This window comes from Leopardus geoffroyi, chromosome C2, assembly GCF_018350155.1.
Source record: "Leopardus geoffroyi isolate Oge1 chromosome C2, O.geoffroyi_Oge1_pat1.0, whole genome shotgun sequence".
NCBI classification, from domain to species: Eukaryota; Metazoa; Chordata; class Mammalia; order Carnivora; family Felidae; genus Leopardus; species Leopardus geoffroyi.
In genome coordinates, this window is record NC_059333.1 from 176,792 (window position 1) to 191,256 (window position 14,465).

The following is a 14,465-nucleotide window of genomic DNA, read 5'->3' on the forward strand; positions in this document are numbered from 1 at the left end:
ACAGTAAGACTGCAACTGACCTGCATGCATCAAGGGCAAATCCCCCAAAAGTAACATTAGTGGAGGGGCGCCTGGGTGGCTCAGCTGGTCAAGCATCTGACTTCAGCTCAGGTCACGATCTCTCGGTTCATGTGCTGACAGCTCAGAGCCTGGAGCCTGCTTCAGATTCTGTGTCTCCCTCTCTCTCTGTCCCTCCCCAGCTAGCGTGCACACACGTGCTCTCTCTCTCTCTCAAAAATAAATGTTAAAAAAAATTTTTTTACAGTAACATTAGTGGAAAAAGCAAGCAGCAGATGACACAGAATATGAAGCCACTTAAGTAAAATCTAAAAAGCACACACAAAGAGTATCATATGTTGGTCAAAGATGCCTATACTAGGTATAAAAACGTAAAAAAATGGTGCAGAAGCACAAAGATCAGTTTATAATTCACAGTCGTATTTGCCTGTGGAAACAGAGGAAGAAGAATGGGGCTGGGGCACAAACTTTATCTATGGTTTCCTTCAAAATATATACATATATGTATATATATTTACATTCTAAAGCAAATACGACAAAATGTTAACAAGTTTTCACTTTTGTGTGGCATGTACAAATAATGTTTGCAATATTATTCTATAAAGTTCCAACATTTTAAAAATTTCTCAAAAGAATAGGACATCCATGGAATTAAAAAGTTTTATGATTAAGAAAGATTAATGACACAACTATGAATCAAATCTATATATGAAAACCCAAATGAAATTAGAACAACCATTAGAAGGCTAGAAAAAAAAGAAATGTTAAAATTGGACATCACAGATATAAAAATGTTTGATTTTTTTAAAAAGATTATTTGAGTATTCATTTGGTTTTTAATTTGATATAATCAACATTCCTTGAAATGTAGGGTAATCTTTTTTTTTACTAATAAGTTGAATGAAACTAGATGTGTTACAGGCAGAAAAAAAGTATGAATATATAAATCACTTCTAATGTGTCTAACCTGCTTGTAAGACATTATGCCTAGGACCTTATTAAACAACTAAAACAATGTGCTTGCTTCACCAGCACAGGTACCAAAGGTAGGTTTCCTGGGAGGTGTTTATGATGCCCAATTCAGAATGCCATCTGTAATTTCCTCTATTTAAGCATCCCATGGTTGGTGGCTAAGCTCTGCTCTCTACAATGTTCATAGTTTTTAAATACAGGTTCTTACATACCAGACCTGAAATTACCTGCAATTCACTTCTGGGGCAGTCATCTGATGTTGCCATGGTTCTCTTAGGATCTGCCGCATAGCTGCCGCTTTTAATGTTTCATTTTCCCCTCCATTTCTACTTTTGAAAAGAGAGAGAATGAGAAAATACTTTGTTACCCTGCATAATAATTAAGTTTGCTTCACTTCTACGGTCCATGATAATGATCCTATGCCAAAAGGAAGTAAAACGGGTTTTTAAAGAATGAAACAGAAATCAAATTTATAAATGAAATTCTTCATGAAAACAATAGAAAGCATTTGAAATTTATGAACTTCTGTGTGTTTTCTTCACTAGTCTACAAAGGTGCTGATCTTATTTATTTAATGAATACTGTTAGTTTCTGTTAGATTACTGAATTGATTTAAAACAACAAATTAATGCCAAATCTTTTCTTGGAACCCTGATAGCCTTCACTCCAATTAAAATTCCTTACTGTGAAAATCAAGGAAACCTCATTTGAAATGTAGTCCGGAGACCAGCAGGGGGAGCTCTCACACCCTACCACTCCTTATAGACCAGACAGGAAAAAGTTCACTTTCCTACCACAGCAGGGTCTCCTACCCAGGCAGCAGCCCAGCCAATGAGAAACAGCCAAAGAGCCTTAGCCCAGCCAATCAGGAAGGGTGACCACCCACACTCACTTTCCTCCAATGGCCTTTCCTTCAAAGCAGCTCCTCCCAACTTCCTCCTTTTTTTCTTTTCTTTCTTTTTTTAATAGAGAAGGTGAGCAGAGGAGGAGGGGAGGTGCAGGGAGAGAGGGAGATAAAGAGAATCTTAAGCAGGCTCTACGCTCAGCCCTGAGCCCCATGATGGGGTCCTGGGGCTTGATGTCACAGCTTTGTGATCATGACCTGAGCCCAAATCAAGGGTGAAATGCTCAACAGAATGAGCCACCCAGGTGCCCCACCTCTTTTTTCTCTATATAAAGTAACCTTCCTCTCCTACACTAGTCCATTTGCCAGTAGTTTCCCCATAGTTTGCAGGTCTGAAATTGTAATTCCTCTGTCATTTCCAAATAAACCCACTTTTCTGGTAAAAATAACTGGTTGTTTTATTTTCAAGGTCAACAGCACCTGGGGCTTTCAAGTGTTTCCACTAACAGGAACCAAAAAGTCTACATCTTCCAGAGGCTTTCCCTTCTCATTCTCAGTTCTCTCTCATTTTTCCCCGTGACCGTATAATCCATACTATACTCCAACATGAATGTGTTTTTTCTTACATAACAATGCTTTGTTTAAAATGCATGCTTCACTTATTCATGACTTAATACTTATTTTTGTGGGATCTATAATTACAATGTGAAAATTAACAGAACAGAGTCGTTTAAGAATGGAGTCAGAGGAGGCCAGCAATGAGCGCTACCTGCAGACCCACCAGAAAGAGCAGATCCCGCAGTGGATACTACTACACTCTTCTAGCAGCAGAAAGGATTTCCTCCTCCCCCCAGTAACAGTACAACCAATGAGAGACTATCACAACCCAACCAATCAGAAGCCACTACACTTTCAACTCTCAGCCATAGACTGCTTATCCTGGATTGTAATTATCTGCCATTCTTAAATAAACCCATTTTTGCTGGCAAAATACCTAGCAGGGTTTTGTTGTTTTTGTTTTAGGGTTAACAACAAACACTAATATATATACATTGTATTTTCACTGGAAAACACTGGCACTGGGGCCAGGGCGGGATGGAGCCTGGACAGGGATGGTTTGCTGGAAGGGGCTGGGGAGGGTGAGGCTGGATCCGGTTGATGGGGCAGGGCCAGGTGGGCTGACCAGCCTGCGGGGGGGGGGGGGGGGGGGGGGAAGGGGTGCGGCGGCACCGGGTAGACGACCCAGGATCAGGGACTAGTGGCCAAAGGCAATAGGGAATGAGAGGAGAAAGAATGAGGGGGATATGAAGTGAAACACAGGGCTTAGATGCAGGAGTACTACCAGGGGTAAGGAGGAAAGGGAGGGGACTCACAGAGGATGAGGGCTCGAGCAGACGAAAGTGAGGTGGGCACCTCTCCGAGAAGGCGTGGCTGGGGAAAGCGGCACCGCGTCGTTGGGCGTGGTGGGGGGGGGGGAGGAACCAGGGTGGTGGGCGTGGCCGGGAAGGGGCGTGGTCCTGCAGTCGCCAAGCTTGCAGTCAGCGGCCAGAGCTCCTAGCACATAAGAGGGAGGTTCGGGGGTCTTCAAGGGGATAGAGGCCTCGGTCGGCCTACTGACGCACACGCCCGGCAAGGACCCTCACTTGGCACGTCCTACCTCAGTTCGGTCCAGCCGCCTGAGCTGCCCACGAGAAACCTACCTCAGCCGCCTTTCTCCGCTGAGTTCTGCGTCCACACCGCCGGTGCGGAGGGGCAGACAGCGCTTACCAGGAGCCCGAGCCACCGCCCTCGGCCCGCGCAAGCGCAGTACGCGCAGTCCGGCAGCGGACAGAACCCCTCCCTAGGCCCCGCTCCCTACGCCTGCGCAGTCCGCACTCGTCCCTATGTCCGGGTAATGGAGCCACCGTCTTCGGCCCCACGCAGGCGCAGTCGCTCAGGCCCGTCTAGGAGAAGGACCAGTTCTGGGCCAAGCGCGTCGCGCAGGCGCACTTCACGAGTCCCGTCTCCCGCAGTGGCGCGCACGGGTAACACGGAGCCCCCTTCTTTGCCCGCTGAGCCTCCTGTATGGGCGGTGTCAGCGGTGGGGTTGCAGCCGGTTGTGGGTCCCCAGCCTGGTTGAGGCGGTGGGTGGCGGACACCCGAACCGTACGCGAGTTGGGGATGTGGAGCGATGGCGGCCGGACCCGAGTTAGTGGAGGGGGGACAGTGGAGGCCTCACCCAGTGTTGGGAGCGAGGCAGCAGGGGCCGCTGCCGGACTTTGGTTAGGAGGTGGGGCAGCGGGGGCTGCGGATGGACCCGGGTTAGGGGGTGGGGCTGGGGGGGCCGGGACCGTACCCGGGTTAGGGGGTGGGGCAGCCTGAGCCAGGGCCGGAGCCGGGTTTAAGGGGTGGGGTAGCGGGGGCTGCGGGTGGACCCAGATTAGGGGGTGGGGCAGCGGGAACCGGGACCATACCCGGGTTAGGGGGTGGGGCTGCGGGGGCCGGGGCCGAACCCGGGTTAGGGGGTGGGGCAGCGGGGGCCGGGGCCGGACCCGGGTTAGGGGGTGGGGCAGCGGGGACTGCGGGTGGACCGAGATTAGGGGGTGGGGCAGCCTGGGCCAGGGCCGGACCAGGGTTAGGGGGTGGGGCAGCGGGGGCCGGGGCCGGAGCCGCGTTAGGGGTTGGAGCATCGGGGGCTGCGGCCGGTCCTGGAGTGGGGAACAGAAACCCATTGTGGGTGACAGAAATGGCAGATTTCTGGAGTAGGCCCTCCTTTTTTCTGCTTTTCTGTAATAATTCAGTTAGCTTTCCCATCTATGCTGTGAAGTGAGAACGATTTGACATTCTTTTCACTTGACAAATCAGACATTGATTTAAGTTTTCATTTCACCAAGAAGTTTGATATTAGAAGGGAAATAGGGAAACGTTAGTGCCCTTACTGTGTGGTGGTCTCAAGGTGGGCAGGTAGCAGCACTGTAGTAGGGGTGGGGGGTCGGGGGGAGGTGGTAGGAAAAGGTAGTCAAAATCACGCAGACAATGGAGTAGTGGTTGCCCGGGGGAGGAGAGGAGAGTAAAGAGGTGAAGTTGATGGGTATGGGGTTTGCGTTTTTACAAGATGAAAAGAGTTAGGGAGATGGATGTTGACAATAGTTGCACGCGAGGGAAATATATTTAATACCACTGAAGTGTGCATTTATAAATGGTGAAGGTGGTAAATTTTGTGTGCATTTGACCACGATAAAAAAAAAGCAGGAAAACAAACTATGAGGAATGAAAAGGGAATTAAGTACATATTCTATAGATTTTTTGTTAATGTTTATTTATTTGAGAGAGAGCATGAGCAGGGGAGGGGGAGAGAGAGAAGAGAGAGAATCTGAAGCAGGCTCCACACCGACAGCAGAGAGCTTGATGTGGGTTCAAACTCGGGAACTGAGATCATTACCTGAGCCGGTATCAGACGCTTAACAGCTTAACTGACTGAGCCACCCAGGCTCCCCTGGATTCTGTGAATTTTTAAAAGATAATGAACATATGATGAAGCTATATGTCAAAAATTTTAGCAAATCATAAAGTGGGAAAATTCCTTGAAAAACAACTTACCAAAACTGAACAAGAATATTTCGAAATGGGGCGCCTGGGTGGCTTAGTCGGTTGGCAACTGACTCTTGATTTCTGCTGGGGTAATGATCTCGTTGTGGTGGGACTGAGCTCTGTGTAAGGCTACGTGCTGAATGTGGAGCCTGCTTGGGATTCATTCTCTCTCTCTCTCTCTCTCTCTCTCTCTCTCTCTCCCCCCCTCCCCCGTTCATGGTGTGTGTGTGTGTGTGTGTGTGTGTGTGTCTTTCTCTTCCCCAAAATAAATAAATAAACATTTCAAAAAGACATTAGAAAATCTGCATAGTTCCATATTTGTTAAAGGAATTGATTTTATCACTTAAAACCTTCTCACAAAGAAGCCCAGATGGCTTCACTAGTAAATGCTTCCAAACATATTAGCAGAATATGATATCAGTGTTAAACATTTTCTTCCAGAAAATAAAGAAAAGTGCAATACTTCCTAACTGGTTCAATGAGGCCAGCATAACTCTGCTATAAATCAATCCAGTGAAAGATAAAATTACATATCATGACCAAGTGTGGTTTACTCTAGGAATGAAAGCTTGTTTAAAATTTAAAAATCAAAATTATTTCCACATTTCAGGTTATAGGATGAAAAACATAGGTGCAGAAAAAAACATTTCATAAAACTTGACACCCACTAAATTCACAAAACTAGAAATAAAAAGGAATATCTTAATCTTAGTCATCTATTAAAAACAGGTAACATAGCACAATAGTGCGTGCTTTTCTCCTGGATTCGGGAAGAAAAGAAGGATGTCCTCTATCATTTCTATTCAACAGTGGAAGGGTGATCTCACCCCAATGCAAGAAGGCAAAAGGAAGACGATGTGTAAAGACTCAAAGGAAAAAGTAAAACTCAATTCACAGATGGCATGATTGTGTATGCAGATAATCCAAAATAATCTATAAATAACGCATTATAATTAATAAGTGAATATCCTAGGCTGGAGATGAAGGACCAATATAGTAGCAATCAACAGAAATTGCAATCTAAAAATTCCATGTACAAGAATACCAAATAACATCAAATGTCATCTGTCTTTCAGTAACTGACAACTGGTCAAACACACACAGGATGTAGATCTAAACACAATCACACCAATGATTCAATTAACCATCATAATTAATACACCAAACAACTACAGAATATACCTTATTAAGATCACATGGAATGTTAACCAAGATAGACAATATGCTTGCTGACCCATAAAATAAGTCGCAATAAATTGGAAAGATTGAAATCTTAGCGTATATTCTCTGACCGTAAGGAAATACAATTAGAAATCTAGCAAAGTTCCAAATATTTGGAAATTAAGCAGCATATATCTAAATAATCCATGGGTCAAAGGAAGAAACCAGAGAGTTTTAAAAAAATTGAGTGGTAATGATTAAAAAAAAAAAAATTTTTTTTTAATGGAGCACGTGGGTGGCTCAGTCAGTTAAGTGCCCGACTTTAACGATCATGATCTCGTGAGTTGGAGCCCTACATCCAGCTCTCTGCTGACAGCTAGGAGCCTGGAGCCTGCTTCGGATTCTGTGTCTCCCTCTCTCTGCCTCTCCCCTGCTCGCGCTCTCTCTCAAAAATAAATAAACGTTAAAAAAATTTTTTTTTCATTGAGTGATAATGAAAATGTACTGCTGTGGTCTGAAAGTCTGTGCCCCCCAAATTCTTACATTAACTAACCCCCATCGGGATGGTGTTCAGAAGTGGGGCCTGGGGAAGGAGATGAGATCATTGGAGCAGAGCCTTCAAAAATGGGATCAGTGCCTTTATAAAAGACTACCCCAGAGAGCTCCTTGCCCCTTCCACCATGCAAGGACACATGGGGAAAAACCACCTTCTGTGGCCCAGGAAACCCTCACCAGACACTGAATTTGCATGATCTGGGATTTCCCAGCCTCTAAAACTGTGAGAAACAAATGTTTATTGTTTGTAAGCCACACAGTTTATGGTATCCTTGTTATTACTATCCAAATGGACTAACATGTACATTAATATTTGGGGGATGCAAATAAAGCAGAGCTTAGAAAGAAATTGATGCTTTCAGCGCTTACACTAGAATGGAAGAAAATTTAGAAGCAGTGACCTAAATTTCCAATTTAAGGGGCACCTGGGTGGCTCAATCAGTTGGATGTCCGATTTCAGCTCAGGTAATGATCTCATGGTTCGTGAGTTCAAGCCCCACGTCGGGCTCTGTGCTGACAGCTCAGAGCCTGGAGCCTGCTTTGGATTCTGTGTTTCCCTCTCTCTCTGCCCCTCCCCTGCTTGCACTCTCTCTCAAAAATAAGCATTAGAAAAAAATTTTTTAAATAAAAAATAAAAAAATAAAATTCCAATTTAAGAAACTAAAATTAAAAAAGAAAAGAAAAGCAAATTAAAAACAAACTAAGTCAAAGAAAGAAAATATATTAACTAAATAAATGTTAAGTTAAATAAACAAGTCCGTGAACTAGGAAATAACAGAAAAAATTAACAAAGACAGAAGTTGGTTCTTTAAAAAAAATTAATAGAATTGATCAATTTTTAGCAAGAATTATCAAGAGAAAAAAAGCTATCAATATTAGAAATAAAAAGGGGGACCTCTTCCCAGATCACACCAATATTAGAAAGATAAATGGGGGGGGGGGGCCTGGCTGGCTCAGTCAGTAGAGTAGGCAACTCTTGATCTCAGGTTGTGAGTTGGAGGCCCACATTGGGTGCAGAGATTACTTAAAATAAAATCTTCAAAAAAAAAAAAAATGGGGGGCTCCTGGCTGGCTCAGTTGGAGGAATATGCAACTCTTGATCTTGGGGTCATGAATTCGAGCCCCATGTTGGGCATAGAGATTACTTAAAAAAATAAAACGTTTTTAAAAAGATAAATTAGAAGACCATGACCAACTTTATGCAAACACATTTGATAATTTGTATGAAATGGACAAATTCCTTTAAAGGCATTACCTTGGGGCGCCTGGGTGGCGCAGTCGGTTAAGCCTCCGACTTCAGCCAGGTCACGATCTCGCGGTCCGTGAGTTCGAGCCCCGCGTCGGGCTCTGGGCTGATGGCTCAGAGCCTGGAGCCTGTTTCCGATTCTGTGTCTCCCTCTCTCTCTGCCCCTCCCCCGTTCATGCTCTGTCTCTCTCTGTCCCAAAAATAAATAAACGTTGAAAAAAAAAAATTAAAAAAAAAAAAAATAAATAAATAAAGGCATTACCTTTATCAAAACTGACACAAAAGAAAATGAAAAATATATATAATAAATGAATTTGTTAAAAACCTTCCCACAAAGAAAATGTCAAACGCAAATTGTTTCATTGCTGAATTCTATTAAATGTGTAAAAAGATATAACACCAACATTTAACAAAATTTTAAGAAAACAGGGGACGGACACTTTCCATTTGTTTTATGAGGGAAACTTAACTCTGATACAAGCACCTGACAAATAAAAGAAAATTACAGACTGATATCTCTCATAAAAATAGACACAAAAATCCTTAACAAAATCTTAGAAAATCAAACCCAATGATAAGTGGAGGGGCTGATACATTATTAAGGTGGACTGGAGTTTACCTTAGTAGTGCCAAATTGGACTATAACACTTGCAAATCAATGCAATTTACGATCTCAACAGAATAAAGGAGAGGAAACATATGATCATTCAATCCTTTAAGAATTTTTTAAAGGATTTGACAAAACTCAATACCCAATCATGATGTTTTTAAACATCAGCGACGCAGGCAGGCTAGATCCAAGGACCCAGAGGAGGGAGTCCAGCAGAGGGACTTAGGCTTCCTGCAGGACAGAAATCAAATGTGAGCCGGAAAGTGAAGGAGTGAAAACAGACTTTACTGAACAGTGTGAGTGACAGAGAAGAGGAGATGGAGTGTCTGGGAGACTCAGAAAGAAGAAGGAGTCTCATCGTCGCCGGGGGCTAGGGGTTTATATTGGAAAGGGGTCTAGGGTACGTAAGTGTTCCTTCAGGAATACGGGGTAGGGTGCCATCAAAGGCAAGTGTCAGGTGAATGATAGGTGTTATTCCACGAATCACCAAAGGTAGGGGGTATTGATGCCAGTGTCAGCCAAGGTTTGTTCAAAGTTAATGTCCCAGAACATGTTTGAGATCTGGCTCTTCTTAGGTGTTATCAGGTGTTCAGGGCCTAGGACAAGACTCAGAAAGATTAACTTTTTTGCTTCCCCCTTCAAGTGGGAACAAAGCTTCTTTGGCTTTTTCAAAGGCAAAATATGGGACATGAGTAAATGGGACCTGGCAGAAAAACGGCAGAGATGGAGCCTTTCTACAATGGAGTTCCTCAGCTTCCCTACCTCATCAGCAAAAGTAGAACATCTTTATCTCTAAAAAGGCATCTTTTAGAAACCCTAACACAAAAATCATACTTAATGATGTTATACTGAAAATCCTCATTAGAAACAAGCAAATGTATCCACTGTCACTACTTCAGTTCAGCATTTTATAGGAAATCCTGACCAGCACAATAAGGCAAGTAAAGCAATAAATAAATTAAAGGAATAGCTATTAGAACGAAAGAGAAAATTGTGTGTATTCACAGATGATTAGATTGCTCACATAGAATGGCCTAAGGAATCACAAAACTACTAGAATAAATAAGTGAATTTCGCAAGATAGGAGGATAAAGATCTGCATAGAGAAATATGTGTATTTTTATTTGCTAGGAACAAAACATCGAAAATGAACTTTTTTAAAACCCACGTATAACAGCACTGTAGTGTGAGCTCCTGACAATTACCTTTTTCAAGCATCATGTAAGTGCCTAACGTGAAGCTTCTGAGTGCCAAGGTCTCCACTTCACAGACGTCCATCTCCAATAAATACATCGCCAGCTACACACCAGATGAAAAGCCACAACACCCTGCCCATGAAGTTCCCTCTTTTAGAAAGCACCAGCTGACCTGACTCTTTTTGACCTCTTGCTTTTCCTTTCCTGAAATTCAATTCCTGCTCTTATGTTTAAAATTCACCAGACCTCTAAAGCCCTAGGCTACCGGACTTGACCTCAATAAAGGCAGAACCCCAGGCCCATATTCTCCCCTCTTCCTCCTGCCCCCCCACCACAACCTCACCGTGGGGCGCTGGACGGTTACCCTTCAGGAACCGTGAGTAACACATTTTCAAAATTCCCTGAAGGTGGTTGCAGCTGGGCATCTTGCAGTCATAATAGCAAGGGCGGATCCAGCCACATTGGCTGCACCTGGGGGAGTCTGTGGGCGTTTGTGCAAACAGTGGGGTGGGGGGGGGGAGTCTGTGGGCAAACAGGGTGGGGGGTGCGGTGAGTGTCCCCAGGCATTTCAAGTCGATAGCGTCCCCAAGGATAGGCTGAGAGCAATGCAGAACAAGCATCAACTTAAATGCTTAGGAGTAAATTTTTATTGAAAAAAAAATTTAATGTTTATTTATAAATTTAAAGAGCAATGCAAAGGACCTAGAATAGCAAAACAATCTTAGAACAGTATTGTAAAATATACACCTTCTGACTTCAAGAATTATTATAAAGATACAGTAATCAAGGCAGTGTGGTATTGGCAAAATGATAGGCAAAGAGATCAATGGGACAGAAAAGAAAATCCAGAAATAGACACTTTTATAGTCATTGATTTCGAATAAAAGTGCCCAAGCAATTTTCACGAGAAAAGTCTTTTTGGAAGATGTGCTGCAGGAACTGGCTATTTGTTTAGAAACGATGACCCTAGATGCCTACCTGCCCACTACACAGACGCTTATTTGGGATGGATCATAGACCCAAATATAAAAGCTAAAACTTTAAACTTAGAGGTAGCAATGTTTCCTTAGATGTAAAAAGCACTAACAATAAAATTAAAAAATGGGAAATTAGACCAGGGGTCAGGAAACATTTTTTGGTAAAGGGCCAGGTAGCAAATATTTTAAGCCCTGCAGGCAGTGTCAGTCAGACTGCTAGACACGGCCTTTGCAGCAGTATTAAGAGAGCTACGGGCAGTATGTTAATGAACGGGCGCAGCTCTAAGCCCAACAAGGAGCCTGAACTCACAACCCCCAGACCCAGCGCCGCATGCTCCTCCAGCTGAACCAGCCAGGCGCACCCTCCCCCCGCTTTATTTTGGGTGCAGCTGTGTTTTAATAAAACTTTTATTTACAAATCCATTTGCCGACCACAGTATCAGACTACCAAAATTTTAAACTTTGCTCATCAAAAGACACAATTAAGAGAACGAATAAGTAAACCATAGACTGGAAGAAAGTGTTTGCAAAACATCTGCATATCAGGGGCACTTGAGGGGCTCAGTCCATTGAACATTATTAGGTCAGGATCTCATAGCTCTAACTGTGGTTAGAGCTGAACCTGCTTTGGATTCTCTGTCCCCCCTCTCTCTCTGCCCCTCCACACTTGTGCTCTGGCTCTCAAAGATAAATAAAACATTTTAAATTTGCATATCAAAAGAATTGTATACTGAATATATAAGACCCCTAAAACTCAGAAACTAATTAAATAAATAGAAATGGGCAAATGATTGAATAGACACTTCGTGAGAGAAATTTTACAAATAGTCAATAAGTACATTTTAAAAAAGTCCCTCTACAGTTTTAATCATTGGAGAAGTAAATATTAAAATCCCAATGCGATACCTTTACGCAGAACAGCTAAACTTAAAAACGCTGACATCCAAATGTTGGCATGGATGTGGAGAAACCAGAATTATCATACGTTGCTGAGGAAGTAAAATATTACAGCCACTATGGGAAAATGGCCGTTTCTTACAAAGCTCAGCATACTACACAAGTCCACTCTGGCTGCCATAATTAAATACCACAGGCTGGTTGGCTAAACAATAGACATTTATTTTGACAGAGCTCAGGAGACTGGAGGTCCATGATCAAGATGCCAGCAAATTCAGTTTCTGGTGTCTCTTCCTGGCTTGTGGATGACTGCTTTTTCGGGGTCTCGAATAACAGAAACAGAGGTCTAGTATCTCCTCCTCTTCTTATAAAGGACACCAGTCCTATTGGAGTGGGGCCTCACCCTTATGTCCTCATCACCCTCATTACCTCCCTATTAGCCCTGTCTCCAAATAGTCACATTGGGGGTTGGAGCTTTAATATATGAGTAATGAGTGGTTACAATTCATAACACATATATGTACCCGGTGGCTCAGAAAAAGAACCCCAGGGCATTGTCCAAGAGAAATGAAAACATACATCCGCAAAATGCCTTGTCCAAGAACGTTCATAGCAACTTTATCTACAATAGCAAAAAAAGTTGGTACCGTTACAAATACCAGTCAACAGGAGGATGCATATACACAGTGTAGCATATTCATACAATGGAACACACCTCAGGAGATTTATGTTGGCAAAAGCACTGCCAGCCTGGACTAAAAGGGACTGAGCTAGTTCAAAATGAAATAAGACTGGCTGTGAAACCCATACAGCCACTCTGGAAAACAATGTGGCAGTTCCTCAAAAAATTAAAAATAGATCTACCCTGTGACCTAGCAATAGCACTGCTAGGAACTTACCCAAGAGATACAGGAGTGCTGATGCAGAGGGGTACTTGTACCCCAATGTTTATAGCAGCACTTTCAACAATAGCCAAATTATGGAAAGAGCCTAAATGTCCATCGACTGACGAATGGATAAAGAAGATGTGGTTTATATATACAATGGAATACTACGTGGCAATGAGAAAGAATGAAATATGGCCATTTGCAGTAACATGGGCGGAACTGGAGGGTATTATGCTGAGTGAAGTAAGTCAGTCAGAGAAAGACAGATATCATATGTTTTCACTCATATGTGGATCCTGAGAAACTTAACAGAAGACCATGGGAGAGGGGAAGGGGGAAGAAAAAAGAGTTACAGAGAGGGAGGGAGACAAACCATAAAAGACTCTTAAATACTGAGAACAAACTGAGAGTTGGTGGGGGGTGGGGGAGAAAGGAAAATGGGTGATGGGCATTGAGCACTGGGTGTTGTATGGAAACTGATTTGACAATGAATTATATTTGAAAGAAAGAAAGAAAGAATGCTGCCTGTGGGGACCCCAACTTTCTACGGGCAATTATCATTCTGAGAAAGCCAGTCAGCAGCAAACATGGGCCATTCCTTATGGAAAAGGAAGGACACCTGATGGGGCAGAGGCCAGCACCCTGAAAACAGTGGACTGCGACGCCACTCCCAAAGAGTGCTGGAGAACACGGCGTTTGTGAGCCACTTACAAGGAGCAGAGCCTATTTACCTCCCTGGACCTGGGGACCCAGGAACACCACCCTGCGGGATTTCAGGATTTCCCTGAACCAGTGATGAGTATGTGCTTTGTACATACCCCTGTTTGGATGGGAGCATCCATTGTGTCTTCCTCCCAGAATATCACCAGCGTGTGCTGTGTGTGTGTGTGTGTGTGTGTGTGTGCGCAAGGAGGCACAAATGACTTGTTCTCTTTGTGCACAAACCTTGGGAATAAGAAATGAACCCAGCGAGCCTCAGCTACCTCTAGACCTGATTTAAATCATAAGATCCTGAATTGCAAGCCTAATGCCATAACTGGAGGAGGCTTTGGGGGTTCCTGAGATAGCATGAGCAATGCTTTGTGGTGAGGGATGTAAATATTTCGTGGCCAGAGAGCTAAGTGTGGCCAAAATGGCCATAAGACTCTGCAGTTTTTCGCAGCATGAGGTAGGCCCATAAATCTTGGCCTGGTCTTGTGATGTGCCTGTGGAAGTAGCAAAAGTAATCTCAACATGCCATTCAGTTTCCATTGTCACACTCCCGACTGAGTTGCTCACACACACACACAACCATACACACACTTAACACCAAGCCTCCTCCACAGACAGAGCCACCTAGATGCCCAATGGTAACTACAGACAAAACAGTGAGGCCAGCTGAGGCCAGCATTAGAAATGGCTGGAAGGATAAATCCCAAACGGCAAATGCACAGAGTCACGAGCTAAATAAAAAATTGTTGTTTTAGAACAAATGTTGGGACAGTTTGGTATGCAGCAAACACTAACTGATGCATCCAGGAATGCTGATCAAA

At 43.5% G+C, this 14,465-nt stretch overlaps 2 protein-coding genes across 9 annotated transcripts in view; both read right to left on the bottom strand.

Annotated features, from left to right (window-relative positions):
* The window catches only part of PRMT2 (protein arginine methyltransferase 2), a 63,242-nt gene that overhangs the window by 33,240 nt on the left and 15,537 nt on the right, over window positions 1–14,465 (bottom strand). For 2 of the 8 annotated variants that reach the window (XM_045501026.1, XM_045501023.1), the window contains exons 1-2: window positions 3,535–3,686; window positions 1,203–1,316 (exon numbers count right to left, since the gene is read on the bottom strand). In XM_045501026.1, coding sequence (XP_045356982.1) covers window positions 1,203–1,256 — 54 coding nt within the window. In that variant the 5' untranslated portion in view covers window positions 1,257–1,316; window positions 3,535–3,686. Of the gene's footprint in view, window positions 1–1,202; window positions 1,317–3,534; window positions 4,059–14,465 lie in introns of those variants that run through there. The other 6 variants (XM_045501022.1, XM_045501024.1, XM_045501027.1 and 3 more) reach the window with 6 other exon arrangements.
* LOC123575978 (vegetative cell wall protein gp1-like) lies at window positions 3,778–4,545 on the bottom strand. Its single transcript, XM_045437031.1, has one exon. The coding sequence runs from the start codon at window positions 4,543–4,545 to the stop codon at window positions 3,778–3,780; it is 768 nt and encodes a 255-aa protein (XP_045292987.1).